The following is an 18,926-nucleotide window of genomic DNA, read 5'->3' as shown; positions in this document are numbered from 1 at the left end:
TACTGTATTTGATCCAATAAATGCAGCCTTGGTGAACCTTAGACACGTCTTTCAAAAATATTTAAAACATTTAATTATTCCAAACTTTTGAATGGTAGTGTATATAAAGTGCAAAAGCCCAGTATATTTTCTTTTTGGACAGAATTGGCCTTTTGTGTGGCTTTATATCCCATTAAAAAAATTTTTTCCACAGGCCCCATGAATTTAAGCGATGACTGTAGGTACTTACAAGGTATTTCTGGCACGGCTTGCTCCGGGACATGGGGTTCCTCTTCAGGCCTTGCAGTTAGACTGTCCCCTTGAAGCCTACAAAATAAAAAAAGTTGAGCATTAAAGGCTTTAATTTCAAATAAGTGGCTTGCATTTCTCCCCACAGTTATGATAGCTGTGAAAGATAACAGTGATAATACTATCATGTTCTCCATTCAGAGCAAACTCTCTGCTGAGGCTATGAAAGAACTCTGTGTAATGGATCAGTATCAAATAAAATCTCTATTTTTACCCAGTGTCGTTGCTAGATGAGAACAAGTGGAGACAGTGAGTCTCTATTCATATAAGGTGATGAGACCATGCCAAAGCAGTCTATTTGTCTTATCACTATCAGGGGAGGATGAGGATATGGGCAGGCTGGAATGTAGACAGAGCGTAACATAGGGGAACGCTTGAGATCTGACAACAATCTACTAATCGCCAAACAGTGCAGCTGTCTCAAACACCCATCAATTATGATGCCCTATCTCAGAGGATGCTAGGATTAGGAGCTTTCCTAAAGAGTCTTTGTTCTTAAAAGAGCAGTCCATCCAAAAATGAAAGTTCTCTCATTATTTAAATCACACACATGTCATTCCAAAACACAATTTGATACTGCTCTTTACATAAAATGAAAGTGAATAGTAAACAGGTGCTGTCAATCTACAAAAAATTAAGATCACCCAAAATTTTAAATTCTGTCAACAGTAACTCCCTCTCAAGTAATTCCAAACCCATAAGACATTCGGTCATCTTCAAACACAAATGAAGATATTTTTCGGAGAGATTTCTGTCCTTCCATTGAAAGTCCATTCACCCAAAATTTTGACGGTTCAAAACGTTCATAAAGAGATCGTAAAATAAGTCTTCTAAAGAGACATGATCGCTTTACATGATAAACATATTTCAATTAGGCTTTTATTCACATATAAACAGTGATCAGCGAATGTACAGAGCACTCGAATATAGTGTTAATTGGATAAAGTAGGTTCGTCAGTTGAGCTTCCATTTACCAAATTTGAGTGATACATTCACTGATCAATGTTTATTTTTGAATAAAAGCCTAAATTAAATATGCTCATCATAAAAAGCAATTGTGTCTCTTTAGAAGACTTAAATTAAACAGTTGATATATTTTACAATCTTTTTATGAACGTATTGAAGAGTCAGAGTTCTGGGTAAATAAACTTTAAATGGAGGGACAAATATTGGGTTTCGAAGATCTTACGGTTTTGGAACAACATGAGGATGAAAAATTGATTGGGAGAACTAACTTAAATTTGTTCAAGATGCAAATTCAAATCACCCAAATAAGATTTAGAGTTGTGGCAGAGGGTAAGAGGGCTTTCATTTCAGTCTGTTCCTTTCACTAATCCATCTTATGACTTTAGAAGACTCACAATATAGTGAATGAGTTATATGGACTGCTGTTTTGATGTTGTGTTTATTTGCCATTTTTGGAAGCTATTAGTCCCAGTCCTCTATTTGTCATAATTATGCTGTGTGGCTTAATCTAATGAAGAGCGAGATGCGGGAACGGATACTAGATACTTTAACGAACACAGAGAATAAACAAAGCAACTACACATTACACATTGACGATGACGAACACAGAAATGGGAAAACTAAAGGCTTATATACACAGTGAATGATAATTAACAAAACAAGGAACAAGTGTGAAACTAATTAGAAACCAAAGTAACAAACAATGATAGAACTGATAGAACAGTGAAAACAAACTAAAGCAGTGTTGTGTGGCCAGGATCATATCATGTGATTTAAGAAGGAGCATCTATTTAAAACATTTCAGTCTCACAAATTCCCCAGAGGACTGGAAAATGAAGACCTACAGCACGATAATTGTCATACCTTATTCTTAAACAATGCCGTATTCTCAAACTATTACTTTGGAGCGGTTTCACTTCAGAACTGTAAATCACCAAATGCTATAGTTACCAAATGATAGGCTTGATTCATTTCACATTTCTCAGCATTGCTATTGCATGTCTTTTCCTGTAAGCAATCAGGACAGTTAATAAGCATGATGACAAAAGAAAACAACCCCTTATCTTTTTACCGCTTTACCTGCCAGTTCATTGAAGTTTATGTTCACTTTTGTGGAACAACTTTCTCCCTCAAATTTTTCCCCTTCATTCTTTCTCATATGTAGAGAAGCCACTGAGAAAAACCAGATCTGGTTTAGCCCACCATCTGAGCAGTTCATTTTCATACAGCATAATTTTTGAATGAGTAATTAAAATAATGATGTTCAATGACTCATACAACCGTGCTTGATCGAATCAGTCCCCGAATAATAGGAGAGAGGAATCAGAACTTGGATGCATTCCCATACTATAAACATCACAACACAGAAATTATAACATTTTGACTTTTAAAGTATACAATCCTATCCTGAACTGGATCAGATGCACTTTTTCATTCATTTACTCCTATATGTATTACAGCAGTGTCATATGTGTAGCCATTTAAAGGAGCAGATGAAATTGTAAAGTGATTGTGCTACTTCAAGATGAGCTGTTTTCCTAAGTATGTGTGGCTGTAGTCTACCACCTCATCCATCACATTAAGAGGACAGACGCGAGCAGATAAGGAATAAATCCCATGACCTTTCCGACAGTGGTGCACTATAGGTCAGTGGATCACTGCAGAAGATTTAGTAAGGCTAAGAACACAAGTTTTACACAGTTTAAGCTTCATTTTGACTGAGGTTTGCAGGCATATTGCCTTGTGTGAGAAAATTTAAATAGAAAATGGTTGTTTCAAATTGTAATAATGACTGTTTACTATATTTTTGATCAAATAAATGCAGCCTGAGTATAGGAGACTTAAGGAGGCTTGTTTCCGCCACACACACACAAAAAAGTAAAAAGGTAATTGTGACTTTTCATCTCACAATTCAGACTTTTTTCTAGCAATTGTGAGTTTACATCTAACCCTAACCCTTTTCAGAAAGTCAAAATTGCGAGTTATAAAGTCAGAACTGCTTGATATAAAGTCGCAATTGCGAGATATAAAGTTAGAATTGTGAGATATAAACTCGCAATTGTGAGGTAAAAAGTCACAATTATCTTTTAAAATGTTTTATTCTGTGGCGGAAATAAGCTTCCATAGAGACTTCTTTCAAATACATAAAAAAATACCAACTTCAAATGTATGAACTGTAGTGTATTTTTATAATTTTGTTAATTTAGAATAAAACTGTCCAGATAAAAGGATTCCTAAGTCTGAGCCTAAGAAAATGTGAAGAATGCTGCCTGCGTCCTCCAAGTAGCCGCATGCCCAGGCAAAGAAATGGAGAAGGAAAAACTTAGAGAGATGGGCATCAGTTTCAGGAGCTATATCCGTTATATACAGGAGCTGCTGCTGTTTGGCAAGTCTATAGGCAAGTCTATACGGTACTGAAGAGATTCCAGGTGTACAAACTGACACTTAGTGAATCACTGATTCAGTTTGACTTAAGAATGAATCATTCAGATGAATTGATCAGGTTTTGTGAAGATCAGAGACAAAAGATTGATTCGTTCATGAATCGGATATCATTAATGTGGAGTAAAAGATCAACAAAATATGTAAGCAGGGTGGCCGTATCCACAATCTTGCACTTTTAACCTGTGATATAAACAAATGAACTTCCACATCAATGTGATAAACAGTCAGCAAACAAACGGTGATCTCGTGATAAGCGTTCAGCAAACCTACAGCGAGAAGATGTTCGGCATCTCGTATTCTGTGAAGAATGTCTAAAGTATCCGTGGTGAATCTGATATGGAGCAGAAATGAAAAGCACAAAAGACAAAGCCAAACAAAACAAATGTGGGGCAATGTAGGAGCGTGGCAGCCATCTAAACCAGCAGATTCTTTTTATCAGAGCCTGGCATCGGACGTGAGCACTGAGTCACCCTATCGCAGCCAACAGTGTGAAATGTGATCATTTTGCCCAGCCACAAACTACAAAACAGGAAATAAAAACAGAAAACAAGTGATAATGAAGATTATCTCTGTGTGAGTATTATGAATACAATCAGATTTCTATAATGCTTTTAAGATATGCGTGCTTTCTCTCATCCACAGATGTTTCTTCAACTTTGGACACTTTCATGTCCTGGGGTAATTTTTATTTGGTGCACTGTGTAATATTTATGAGGATCTGTTGACAGAAATGTCAATCATATACATAAATATGTTTTCAGTGGTGTATAAAGACCTTACTTAATGAATGGTTATGTTTTTATTACCTTAGAATGAGCCATTTCTATCTACATACACCGCGGGTCCCCTTACATTGAAGTGCGCCGACATGTTTCTACAGTAGCCCTAAACGGACAAACGCGTTTCCATGTTGTTCTTTGTGCAAACACTGACAATGAAGTACAAGTAACAATAATATTTGCAATAACTTATCGTTTTACTGAATAATTAAGTAAACCTAATTTCTTAATTTATCTTTGTAAAGAAAACTCATTGCTTAACTGGCTACTCTCTGCTGTCTCAGACGATGACATCTTTTCCTGTCGGCCACCGTAACTTCTGTTGGTTGCAATTCGCAACCTCACCACTAGATGCTGCTAAAAATGACACAGTGCACCTTTATTTAACAGATTTTAAATTTGGGGGAAAATTATTTCTGCTACTTTTTTAAGTGCCTTTTGCCTTTAAAAAACGTTATTACATGTTAAAAAATATTATCATCTAAACAAAGAGAAATAAACAAACCATTTCATATTTTTATTGTGTGAAAATGATTTATATACACTATCGTTCAAAAGTTTGGGGTCAGTGAGATTTTTTAACAAATTTTTTTCACATTGCGTCCTTTCCATTCAAGGTGTCAGATAATGCAAAAAGTGTGAACACATTATTTAATTGTGTTTATTTAGGAATCCTAAATGATTTGAAACGTTTTGCAAAACACACTGTGTTGGAAATGTTCCTGAATTAAAAAAAATAAAATAAAATTCATCTTTCACGGATAGCCATTTTTCATAGCCAAATTAATTAAACTAGTGAGAGTATGAAAAGTGTGTTTTAAGAGCGTCCATTTTCAAAAAACCCAAAGGGCATAGCTGAAGAAACACCCAGATGTGGAGTCTTAAGATAACTGCACATCTCATAGTCACCTCAGTAAGATGAATGTTGTGCATTACCGCAGCGTGTAGTCATTCACCTTTAGCTCTCAGAGCTTTAACTCTAGATTGTTGGAATGCTGCGTGTGGCCCTCATATCCGGCTGAAAGGGGTTTGGTTGCGGCCTCTCAGCAAACAGAGGTCAGTATACGTGACTCGTGACTTGACTGAGATATATGGCAGTGCATTCTAGTGTGGACCTGATGATGACATTGTTCACATTGTGTGTACCGCTTGACATGTTAAATGGAGGTTTGGAGAATTGGCAACCCTCACACGTTCTAGTGGTCTGGTGAAGTCATTGAGTAGAGTAGAGCTGTTGGTAAATATTGAGCTGTGCAAATATTTACCTTGCACACCTTGAGCAGATGTTGAGAGTGACTTTGGCCTGGGGCTCTGAACAGTAGGAGCTGCGGCCCTGGCTGAACTTACTGCCAGACGGCAACAGGCCAGTGACCCCCTCCATTCGCAGGTCATCCAGATCCTCTGAAAGAGAGAGAGAGAGAGAGAGAGAGAGAGAGAGAGAGAGGATGATGATTTTAACTAGACTATTGATTTTGTTTGGAGTCTGAAAGATCCTGATGATGTCTGTGTAAAAAAATAATAAACATTTTAAAATTAACCTATTGTTTTTAATAATAAAATTAATATGTTTATATTATTTAAATTATTTTTGTATTTTAATGTTATTATTTTAATATCGATAAAACAACGACAACAACAACAATTGTTATACAATTTTAACTTAATCAGAAAATTCACTAGCTGGCTTCCTTTACACTGGCATTACAAACAGACTTAAGAGAAGGAAAGCAGAGGAGAGAAAATACATGAAGAGAGATAAATAAAGCTAACAGCACTGAGTTAGGCAACTCTAAACTCTCTGAGGTTGCTGGTGACCCCCTCACAGCATATGCTCACAGCATGGTCGCCTGCAGCCAGCTAACAGGTGCAGATGGCTGGACCTGAGAGATGTGCTTCTCTTTACACTAGCTGTAACTCTATAACACACTCTCCAACACGCAACTGGGCCGCTGGGTTGTCCCAGGACATCATTCACTACCCTCCTACTCATTCATTTTTTAAAGTCAGACATCAACCTTTCCTAGTATTCCTCAATCAATTCATTATAAAGAATATAACAAAAAAAAGAATAAAAAAATTATAAAAGAATGCCTGTTTTCCCAATCATCTAAAAAAAATTATAGGGTCACTAACGACCCAAGGTGTGTAACAGTGTAAGTATATTTTTCTGCACAACAATAACTGAATCAATGATGACTGAATAAGTACAATTCACCTTTATTCAACAAGGTGGCAATGTCTGATACACAATGATGAAGTGATGTTACCGCAGGCAGAAAACAAAAGAATAGGAAGTATCATCAGCAAATTTGAAATGGCTCAGCGATTTACTGCAGAGCAAGTACTGAACGCAATCAAATATTAGTGTCACTGTCACGTGATGGTGGATCTGGTGAAGAAGCTGTCACCGATTAAAATATTGATTTTGAAGATGTTGAAAATGATAGTTTTGAGAATATGTTTGAGATCGTAAATATGAGCCCTTCCAAGCTCCAAAAGGTAACAAAATATGCTTTATTTTATTCTTCTGTAATTGTTACTTTAATATCAGGAGAGTTTTATATTATCGCGATCCATCCGTGTCAGATATAGATACGGGTCGCTAAAGATCTGAATATGTAATAATGATTGGAGAAACATTCATGCATTTAAGGGTTAAACAAGTAAGCAAATCGTACAGTTTTTTAAGATACATATAGATCATTTGTGATTTGTTGCTTCTACTTTAAGCAATTTTTATATATAATAATTTTATATTATTAATAAATTAAAATGATTGTTATTTTTTTTTTTACACATACATCAGGAATTTTTTGGGACTCAAATACAATAAATACTGTATATACTGTATACAATAGCAGCCTAAAAGCAAGCAGAAGTGTATACACTCTGTAACCAATTTAACGTTTTGTACCAATTTAGTGTATTTATTATATAATTCAATAGATGGTCAGTTGTGCGTGTAATGGCTTTAACATGGCTCATCAAATCTGATTTCACTCAGATTTCACTCTGTTTCATAATGGCAATTTGACAAAGCATGATTCTCACAGGGAGTTTCGTTCTCATGTCACAAACATCATGATCCAGCAAGAACGAGGAGAAACGGGGTAAAGTGAGCTTTGTTCCGTGAGGTCTGCGCCTTACACCTGTGCCTGTGGCTATAGGTGTTATATACCAAATGTACCACTTAAGCTGAAACCGCACAGCCAGTTGACTGCGTGTGGAAGGACACACATAAAAAAAACACCTTGTAAGACAAGTAAGTGTAGCTAATGGCAGGAATTAGACTTGGCCTATTCATCCACGAAACTCTTACTCGGCTCACTTTACATCTTTCAATTGCCTCGTCATTTTGTTTGAGCTGCTAATGTGGGAAGGGGCCCGCTGGGAAACAACTTATCAGTCGCAATTAAAAGCCCCGAAACACACCTTTTTGTGTTCGAACGTGAGATTCCTCCCATAAGGCTTCGTGCAAGCATGGAGAGCATGTGTTTGTGCAAAAGGGCGGTCCCGCTTGGCACAGGAATGTGGACACTGCCTTGTTCGTGAAATACCAGAGAGTGTGGTGATATTACATGCCTCATTCATCATCACAGGTCTGGTCCAGCTGAGAGAGAGAGCCAGAGGCCATCTCATACACACACGCAGCATTGTACATGAGAACACAGCTGTCCACCGTGAGAAAGTCTTTCTTTTTGGATTAGGGTACAGGGTGTGTGGTTCAGCGCTGAGGGGGTAACTCATGGCAATATGGCAGTGTTTAATGTTAATGCTGATATGAGTTGGCTGAGATGTATCATTCGAGAGAAAGATATATAAGGGTAAACACAAAAAGAGTGCAGGCCATATATTTGTTTTTGTATATATATAAGTATTTGAATTGCATATAAAATGAATGAATTACACATTTTTAACATGAACACACCAATAAACTTGTTGTTAAACTGAGAAGCATATATGTCAGTCATACATATTAAAGTCAGGCATAAAAATAAATGGATATTTTCAGTATGCATTTATTTAAATTGCTTATGTAACTGGTCCTACTCGACCCGCTCCAAGCGGGATTTGAACTGGGGTCTCCAGCGTAGGGAGGCAGGCTCGCTAACAAGGACGTTAAAGACCACTGATTCTTGCATCAGTTGCTAGTGCACCTCTTGAGACCAGGGGAGTGAGGTTTACATGTACAACTCTTACTGGGCTATGTCCGCTACACTCACCCCCCTAAACCTCACTCCCATCCGGGTCACGGCACCAAATGTAACCAGTCCTACATGACCTGCTCCAAACGAGATTCGAACTGGGGTCTCCGGCGTGGGAGGCAGGCGGGCTAACAAGGACCCTAAAGACCTCTTGAGTCCAGGGGAGTGAGGTTTACATGCACAGCTCTTACTTACTTAGGAAGCAGTTACTTACTTGGGCTGTATATTAGATAACAAACTATCAGGGGAGCTTATGGCTCGAAAAATTATCTCAAAGGTAAGCCAAAGGACTAAGTTCCTGGCAAGAATATCCAGCCTCTTAGATAGTAAAACATTAAAAATCCTGGCTGATGCGCTTGTTCAATGTCATCTTGACTATGCCTGTACATCTTGGTACACAGGCACTACTAAAGGTCTTAAAGACAAGCTACAGATCTGTCAAAATAAACTAATCAGAGTGATCCTTAAATTACATCCTAGAACTCATCTTCTTCCTGACCATTTCTCAAGTCTTGGGTGGCTCAGAGTGGAGGAGAGGGTTTCTCAACTTAAACTGTGTTTAGTTTATAAGATAAGAAATTATCTGGCACCCAAGTATTTATGTGATTACTTTTCAAAAATTAGTGATACGCACAATTACTGCACCAGGGGGAGTTCCACAGATTACAGGCCCTGCCGCTTTAAGAGCTGTGTGGGAAAGTACTCTTTCCTATACTCTGCAGCTGTCTTGTGGAATGGTTTACCTTTAAACCTTAAACTGTTGAGCTCTTTCTATTATCATTTTAAATCTTCAATAAAAAATTGGTTATTAAACTTATAAAGAAAAAAAAGAAAAAGAAAGGAAATAGAAATCCTTGAAGTAGTAGGAATACTGTATTGTCTGCTTGTGTGTCTGCTTGTCTTTTGGGAATTTAGTCCTTGTTTCGTTCTTTTTATTGTGTTTTTTATTGTGTTTTTTTATTTATTTGTATTTTTTATGCCCCCTTTCTTCATTGTCCTCAATGTTGTTAGTACATGTACTGTTACTCATCTTCCATCTTAAGGACCACAATGGAAACAAGCCTATGGGCGTTTTGTGTTTTTATCCTTTTGAACACTTCGTGTTGATTGTTGTTGTTCAATAAAGTTTTCAATCAATCAATCAATCAATCAATACTGGCCTATGTCCATTACACTCACCCCCCTAAACCTCACTCCCATCCGGGTCATGGCACCAAATATAAATATCGTACTCGACCCGCTCCGAGCGGGATTTGCCCAAACAAGTACGCTAAAGACCACAATCACTAGCGTTAGTCGCTAGTGCGCCTCTTGAGGCCAGAGGAGTGAGGTTTACAGGCACAGCTTATATTGGCCTACGTCCGTTACACTTAGAATCAGTATAAATCTGTTTTGTTCAGTTTTCAAATTTCAAATTTATTCAGTTAAAAAGTATGAACATGTTTAAAATATGGCTGGCTGGGGAACAAGGAATATTTAATAATTAACAGAACAAATTGGATTTACTGATGATAAATATATAAAACTGGTTATTGTCAATTTAATACACATTCCATTTATTAGTTAAAGGTGGGGTATGTGATTCTCTTTTTTGTCCATTTTTTCAAAATCACTTGAAATCCTATTCCTAACCCATTTACAGCCACTGAGTTAGAAGCACTGAAATAAAAATTAAGCAATTTAATCATCTGTGGAACGGGCAGGACTCGAAAAACTCCAGCCAATCATTTCCAAGACCACCTAGAATCATTGGACAGTAAGTTTGTCAATCAAACGGTCGTACCATACCCCCCTCCCCCCATCCCCCTCCCTCCACATGAATGGGTGGAGTCAGGGCCAGCGTTGGAGGAAAGAAGGTAGGACCATATGAGTTGTGTATTTTCAAAATCTGCCGGCCGTTTTGCAAATCCCATACCCTAAATTTAATTTTAATTTTTATACAAAAAATATTAAAGGGTTAGTTCACCCAAAAATGAAAATTCTGTCAGTAATTACTCACCCTCATGTTGTTCCAACCGTGTAAGACCTTCGTTCATCTTCGGAACACAAATTAAGATATTTTTGATGAAATCTGAGAGCTGATCACTTCTCCATAGGCTGCTAGGTGACCGAAACTTGCTGGCCCAGAAAAGTTATTAAAGAGATCGTTAATATAGTCCAAGTGACTACAGTGGCTCAATCTTAAGTATATCAAGCGACGAAAATACTTTTTGTGCGCAAAAACAAACAAAAATAACGACTTTATTCCACTATTCATTTCCTTCTCTCTGTGCCTCTAGTTGGAGTGTGTGATGCGTGATGACGTGTAACACAGACGCGCTGCGCAAAAACACTACGAGGCCCAGAGAGAAGGAAATGAATAGTGGAATAAAGTCGTTATTTTTGTTTGTTTGTGCGCACAAAAAGTATTCTCATCGCTTGATATACTTAAGATTAAGCCACTGTAGTCACTTGGACTATATTAACAATCTCTTTAATAACTTTTCTGGGCCAGCAAGTTTCGGTCACCTAGCAGCCTATGGACAAGTGATCCAGCACTCAGATTTAATCAAAAATATCTTAATTTATGTTCCGAAGATGAACGAAGGTCTTACGCGGTTGGAACAACATGAGGGTGAGTAATTACTGACAGAATTTTCATTTTTGGGTGAACTAACCCTTTAAGCAGCAAAACCAGTTTTAAGCATTGATAATAATAATAAGAAAACTAATGAGTTCTGATTAAGAGTACTAACTCAGGATCAGCCTCAGAAAGCCTTGTTTTGGGTGTAGGAAGGGGCATTTTTACTGTTATAAATAAAAGCAGCACGTCACAACGGTTCATGTGCTTGTCGTCTCCTAATTAAGACCCGAAACAGATTAATCAAGTCTGCTTTTTAAAACTAAGAAAAGAAGCAGAGGTAGAAGGATGGCTAGTATGCGCCAACAGAGGGAAACTCTGTATATTTGTGTAGTATGCGCATGTCTGTCACGATTTTGGGTTTGTTCTTGTCATGTTTCTGTGTCATGTCTTGTTTCCATGTCTGTCATGTGATTCCCTGTTTGTCATGTGATCCTGCCATGTCTTGTCATTGGTTAATTGTCTGATCATTGTTCACAGGTGTCCCTTGTCTTGTCATTAGTCTGTGTATTTAGCCCTCTTGTTTGCCATGTGTCTGTGTCAAGTATTGTTTCCTGTAGTCTGCTGTTGTGCAAAGTTCATGTTCATGCTTTGGTTTTTGTTTTCATGCTACACCATGTTTTTGTTTCATGTTTTGTTTTAGTTATAATAAACTGCACATGGGTTCTCATCTCTCAACTTGCCTCCAGTGGATCCTTATTACAGAATACTTGACCAACAACAATGAACCCAGCGGTTGCCCTCCTGAACCTACGCCAGGGGAATCTTCCCATTGAATCGTATGTGGCAGAATTTTGTGAACTCTCTCACCTGGTGGACTTTAATGATGTGGCTCTCAAAGACATTTTTAGGGTAGGTTTGAATGAGCCTGTTTGCTCCCAGCTACCTGGGGGAAAAATTCATTGGTCTCTGGCACAATACATGGACTATGCCCTATTATTGAGCGGTTCCTCATTTACTGTGGGTTTTGAGAAGAAGCCCCACAAACCCACAGTATCTGCCAAGCCGGAGCCACTTCACGTCATGTCTGCCAAGCCTGAATCTCTTCACGTCATGTCTGCCAAGCCTGAATCTCTTCACGTCATGTCTGCCAAGCCTGAATCTCTTCACGTCATGTCTGCCATGTCTGGGTCTCTTCACGTCATGCCTGCCATGTCTGGGTCTCTTCACGTCATGCCTGCCAAGTCCGAGTCTGTTCACGCCACGTCGGCTGCCGAGCCAGTGTCTCCTGACAAGATGGCCGCCGCCGAGCCTGTGTCTCCTGACAAGATGGCCGCCACCACGCCTGAACCTGAGCCCTCAGTTATGGCTACACTAACAATTATGGCCACAGCCATATGGTGTGTGTGGTCGGTGCACACATTTGAAGTTCACGTCACGTCTGCCGAGCCAGAGCCTGTTCACGTCACGTCTGCCGAGCCAGAGCCTGTTCACGTCACGTCTGCCGAGCCAGAGCCTGTTCACGTCACGTCTACCGAGCCAGAGCCTGTTCACGTCACGTCTGCCGAGCCAGAGCCTGTTCACATCACGACTGCTGAGACTTTTCACGTCATTTCTGTTCTTGAGCCGTTGTCTGTTCCAGCCCATAACCCCATAGCTGTCCCCAAGAAAATTTTGGGGGGGGGGCAGTAGGGTCCTTGATAGGACCATGGAGGCCGTGCCGCCATGGTCTCCTGAACTGTCTGGTCCACCCTGGCCACCTGAACTGTCTGGTCCACACTGGCCACCTGAACTGTCTGGTCCGCCCTGGCCTCCAGCACAGCCGGATCCGCCCTGGCCTCCTGCACTGCCGGATCCGCCCTGGCTTTCTGCACTGCCGGATCCGCCCACGCCTTGCCACGGCCCAGGTCCGCCCACGCCTTGCCACGGCCCAGGTCCGCCCACGCCTTGCCACGGCCCAGGTCCGCCCACGGCATGCCACGACCCAGGCCCGTCCACGCCATGCCACGTCCCATGTCCTGTCCCCCTGCACGGGCCTGGCCCACCATCCCTCCCCCATGACCTCCTCCATTCCACCACCCTCCTGGTATTATGTTGTGTTTTGGTTTTGTTGGGCGTCGGGAGACGCCCTTAGGGGGGGGATTCTGTCACGATTTTGGGTTTGTTCTTGTCATGTTTCTGTGTCATGTCTTGTTTCCATGTCTGTCATGTGATTCCCTGTTTGTCATGTGATCCTGCCATGTCTTGTCATTGGTTAATTGTCTGATCATTGTTCACAGGTGTCCCTTGTCTTGTCATTAGTCTGTGTATTTAGCCCTCTTGTTTGCCATGTGTCTGTGTCAAGTATTGTTTCCTGTAGTCTGCTGTTGTGCAAAGTTCATGTTCATGCTTTGGTTTTTGTTTTCATGCCGCGCCATGTTTTTGTTTCATGTTTTGTTTTAGTTATAATAAACTGCACATGGGTTCTCATCTCTCAACTTGCCTCCAGTGGATCCTTATTACAATGTCAATCTAATTTGAAGCTTGTGACATACATGTGTACATCATCACACATTCAGCTTTGCTAAAACAGGAATAAATTACTTTTTAAAATATATTCAAATAGGAAACAATTTTAAACTGTAAAAATATTTCACAATATTGCAATTTTTTTTTACTGTGTTTTTGATCAAACAAATGCAGCATTGGTGAGAAGAATAGACTTCTTTCAAAAGCATTAAAAAAAAAACTAATTTATTTCAAACTTTTGACCCGTTTCTTACCCTTTTCATTTATCTTTTCATTTTTTGAGTGTATAACAGTCACTCTTCCCACTCTTGAAACTCTATCAATGGATGGGAAAGACTATGAAAAATCATTGGCTGATATAATCAATGCAAGTTCCGAGTGCTTTTCCATAAGGAAGTTGATGTGCGAGAAACCAACTGTGCCCATAAAAAAACATCCTAATTAATTGGGCTTCCATTGAACGTCCTTCTGTAAGTGTTTTCCCACAGAGATTTGGCTAATTTCTTCTTTTATGTGGGCTTAAAGCTGCTTGTTTCACAAAATGCACCAATGCCCGAGCCAGAAGTGGACTTTAAGACTTGGAACAGTCCTTCATCGGCCTGACAGGGATCTGAACTCTTGCCATAGTAAAGCAGGAGACTGCAGAGTGGGCTTTTCTTCTATTCCATTTGGAAAGAACTGACGCAGGGGGAAACAAAGGTGTCTGCAGGCTCTTAAACGGTACACTGCCATTCCTTAATAAATCTGCCAGGACTGCCCATCCAGCAAAGCAGAAAACTAAGACATGACATGAAGACACACATTTCATTGTGATTTGTTAGAGTCTTATCTGAGAATTTAGAGCCTGCCAACAATATAAGACAAAAAGGGTGGCAAGGATTTGAAAATAATCTTGTTAATGGCACACTCAATTTAGTCTGATGTATTTTGAATCCTTTAATCAGCTGGACAATGTGAAAAAAAGTGGTCATTACCCTTGCAGACCAATCACTGACTTAATGTGCTCTTGTAATATAAGACATAAAAGCCTTTAACAAAAAAAACCTTGTGCAAAAAACGATAAACGAAAACGAATATTGCTGAATTACTGTTTTACTGGTTCTTGTTTTTCCCAACTGATGAATGATAAAAACATTGACAGCCAACCAAAATCCATTCCGCTTTAAAGAGCTCTAGCATTTAAAGCGACAGATGACAAACCTGCAGCAAGCACTTAGGATAAACAGAGCATTATCGTACGTTGGTGTGGACGCTAATATAGTTATTGTTATGGTTATCTTTGTAGTTATCGCTCTTGGTGTGAACGGGCCTTAATAATCTCTAATATTATACATCTCTCAGTATACCATTGAAAGGAATTACATTAACTGTTAAAAAAATAAGTAAAAACGGACAAATTTGGTTCCATCTATACCTCTGTAAGTGTCTTAAAACAGATCCATTTCAATTAGCATCTAGCCTTAAAAGGCAGCTCACTAGATTTTAGAACAGGTCTAATGGTATGCTACCAAAACAATAAATGTCTGTATGTAACCTGTATATATCATAAACATGATGTCTACTGTCTCAGAGTCACACTAGATGTTTTAGATGTATAAAACTTGTTTAATCTCTAACAGTTCAGAGAATACCTCATCTACTGTACCTCACATGCACCATACAAATGATACCTTTATATTGCACAAAACATTTTGATAACGCTGAAAAGCAAAATACCAGCAGCTGCACACATCCAGACAAAACAAGAGCACAGCATCTGTGAGAGTGTGCGTTTGCAGCAGTCATGCGTTACTGGAGTGTCACTGCATACCTTCAGTGTGGAATAAATCAACTGCTGGGGATGCTGAGCCCCTGGAGTGAGGTGGAAATTATTATCCAAACAACGACGGGAGTGATGACAAGGAATTTCTCCCTGTAATTGTTCACACCAACCGAAGCACTACCAAAGTGTGTGTGCCTGTTCTAGACAAAGTTTCCATGTTGTTTAATGCACCAAAGAAAGTCTACACAACAGGGTTATTATAGTTAACCAAAACTAAAACAGTAAGTAACCGTAAGTTACTTAAAATAAAATGGTTAAGTAAAATAAAATCTAAAAAAACAAAAGTTTCAGCTAGTTGCCAACATTTTCTTAATGTACCAAAATAACTAAAACTAAAACTGAAATAAAAATAAATTTACAAAAAATAATAAGAATGACAAAAACACAACAAAATTACTAAAATTAACTAAAATTAAAATAAACTATTTCATAATAATATTAATTAATATTAATAATATTAATTAATAAAACTATAATAGTATCTTAATGGAATTAAAATAACACTGCTACACAAATGCACCAAAAAATTTAGTCGAAACAATTGTCACTCAGAAATTGCTTGTAAATTTCACAAATAATTACAAAGAAAATGCAAGTAACATTGAATTAAATGTGTATTTTGAAGTAGAAAACCTGTAATGGTATTTTCTTGTAAAACATACTCCAATAATAAACATGTTTTTGGTGTATGTTGAGCTTATTAGTCACTATTTGTAACTCATAATTGAATAAAGTACAAAGTGCATTAAGTTCTTCAGACTGTTGAATCCCACCAAAAGTTACATATATTTATTTTAATACATTTCAGAAGATGTTTAAGATGTAATTCCATAATCACATAGCCATGGACAGTAAACTATAATAAACGCAGACTGCGCAGGCAGACATGACGTTTCCCAATTTAGTTCAAAGTGCTCCATGGTTTATGTTCCATCTCTAGCTCATAATTATCAGAGCCGGGTAATTGACAGAATTCACTGTAGAGAAGTTCTAGACGTCTCAGTCTTTGCACACTTTCCGCATTTGTGTTTCATTAAGACTAAAATGCTACGTTCCAGCACTGTGGTTTAGTCCTCACATACATACACCACTTTGAAGTGAGTGGGAAAGGCAGTTTTGTTTTGATTTGTAATGAAAACAATATTTTAACTACTTTCATAATTACGGCCCTGAGTTGCCCCTTTCGTTCTCTAAAAATATATTTGCCCCCCATGCTGCAAAAAATGTCACGTCTGTCATGGCAGGCGATGATGAATGATCTTTCAAAGTTTATATCTAGAGTTAATGAAAGACGGGATTAAGTGGAGTTACACATGACGCCGAGGATGATGAGGTAGCTGAGGACTAGAAGACACTGAGGCGCTGACACTTCAGAGACAGTACACAATCTTGTTTAAGAATCAATAAGTTGAATAAGTTTATGAACAATGGCAATTGTTAAAAACTGTTTGTTATATTATGAATGAATGATTGATTGTGAAAATCCTCATGGGTTATAACTGTAACCCTTGTTCCATGAGAAGGGAAGGAAACACTGTGTCTAAGACAACACTATGGGAACGCCTCTGCGTGATAGCGTCTGAAGCATGTGTGAAACTAGACCAATCCTGATTGGTGCTACACGGAAGCTTACAAAGGCAAGCGGAAGTCGTCTATATAGTTGAGAACATGAATGCCCTGGAGTCTCAAGGGAGCCAGTGCTGCGTCCATGCATTTCGTGAAGGTTTGAGGGGACAGCGCTAGGCCAAACGGAAGAACCAGATATTGGAACGCTTTGCCCCCAAATATGAACCCTAAAAAATTCCTGTGTTGTTGAAGGATGGATATGTGGAAGTAAGCGTCTGTTAGATCTATGGTGACAAACCAATCCTCTGACTTTATTTGATTCACAATCAACGGGATAGTTAACATCTGAATATCCTCAGAGACTTATTCAAGAGCCGAAAATCTAGAATGTGACACAACCCCCAATCCTTCTTTAGAACAATGAAATACTGGCTGTAGAACCCGGACTGCCTCTTGTGAGGAGGAAAGGCAGTACCCGACCCTGCTCGGGGTCCACGACAGTCTTTAAAATACCCTAAATCTTGGTGGACAGGACCCGAACTGGATTCTGTAGCCTTTTTTCACTATACACAGGTCCCACTGAGACACATTGGGTAGAAGTTTCCATGCTAGTCTACTAGGGGGACAAACTGCAGGGCCGCAACGAGATTCTACGATTTTCTACGATATTTTGGACCCCAGTTTGAAAACCCAGGCCCTAAATGAAACAAAATCTCAATAATCTGCCAGACATGTTTAGCAACTGCCAGACATATTTAGCATTCCCTAAAGGTAAAAGACAGTAAAGACCTCATTAATCAAGTAACTCATTCAACAACCCCTACATTTAGGTTGCATCTCCGGTATATATAGATACGCACTTGACTGCAAACATGCTTGACTGTTGATAGCAGGGGTGATGTTCCTGTTATCACATCATGAGGACTAAGAAACAAATCTGAGGAACACAGACACACACAAACTCTCTGATAAGAGTTACAGGGGCATTGTGTGCAAAATAACATTATCACAAGATTACAAAACAGACCATTCATATCCACGACTTCTTCAGGACTCAAACATGACTCCTGTATTGGTTACTAATATGATTTTTGGAAATGTTTGTTGTTAGGTCTATGGGATCGTTCTTACAAATACATCACATTTTGAGGTTTTTGCTCTACTGTAAATCCCTATGGGTCTATGGGTTACTTCATGCTCTCACTGGTTCTTTTCAGCTGTCTTTCAGTTTTAATAAATGGCTCACTTTGGCCTAACAATAAATCTTTGAGCTGCGGCTTGCAGCGTCTTGGCACAACTGCACACTTCCCGCGATTACGTAATCCATCTGCAAGTGTGTGGTAAAAGCCATATAAGAGCAATAATTTCTCATGAGGGACTTTCTTTCCGCCTTATCAGTGTATCAAAGATACCATATAGTTGCCACAGCCAAGCCTCCTTGATGTGAAAGAATGAAGATCACTGTAATTTACACCAGCATGTTCCATCATCACCGGCATCCCTGAAAAACAACTGCACATCCCGGGCACAGTGGTGCATCTCTATTATTTGTTTATGCCGTTGCCAGGGCAACTGTTGTGTCTCTGCATCCTGGAGAGAGTTCTTGGCGTCGGGGAAGAGCAGAGGGTGGCGGCAGCTGCCAAGGACATCACTAACAAAAAAGCAGCGCCCTGATTGCTTAATCCACTTCCATCACACCACATCTATAAAATACCAAGAGTTGGCGTCATCTGGGGGGTTAAAGTGAAACAGATCAACATGATAACCCGCAACTCGATACCGAAAAA

The 18,926-nt window shown here is 39.1% G+C and overlaps 1 protein-coding gene across 2 annotated transcripts in view; it reads right to left on the bottom strand.

Annotated features, from left to right (window-relative positions):
- The window catches only part of cUnh8orf34 (chromosome Un C8orf34 homolog), an 87,976-nt gene that overhangs the window by 27,109 nt on the left and 41,941 nt on the right, over positions 1-18,926 (bottom strand). For both annotated transcript variants that reach the window (XM_084103265.1, XM_084103266.1), the window contains exons 8-9: positions 5,744-5,879; positions 230-306 (exon numbers count right to left, since the gene is read on the bottom strand). In XM_084103265.1, the coding sequence (XP_083959391.1) occupies positions 230-306; positions 5,744-5,879 (213 nt within the window). The remainder of the gene's footprint in view (positions 1-229; positions 307-5,743; positions 5,880-18,926) is intronic.

This window comes from Abramis brama, assembly GCF_963993115.1.
Source record: "Abramis brama genome assembly, chromosome: 24".
Lineage (NCBI taxonomy): Eukaryota > Metazoa > Chordata > Actinopteri > Cypriniformes > Leuciscidae > Abramis > Abramis brama.
Note: the sequence above shows the minus strand (reverse complement) of the source record. Positions and strands in the feature narration are given on the sequence as shown.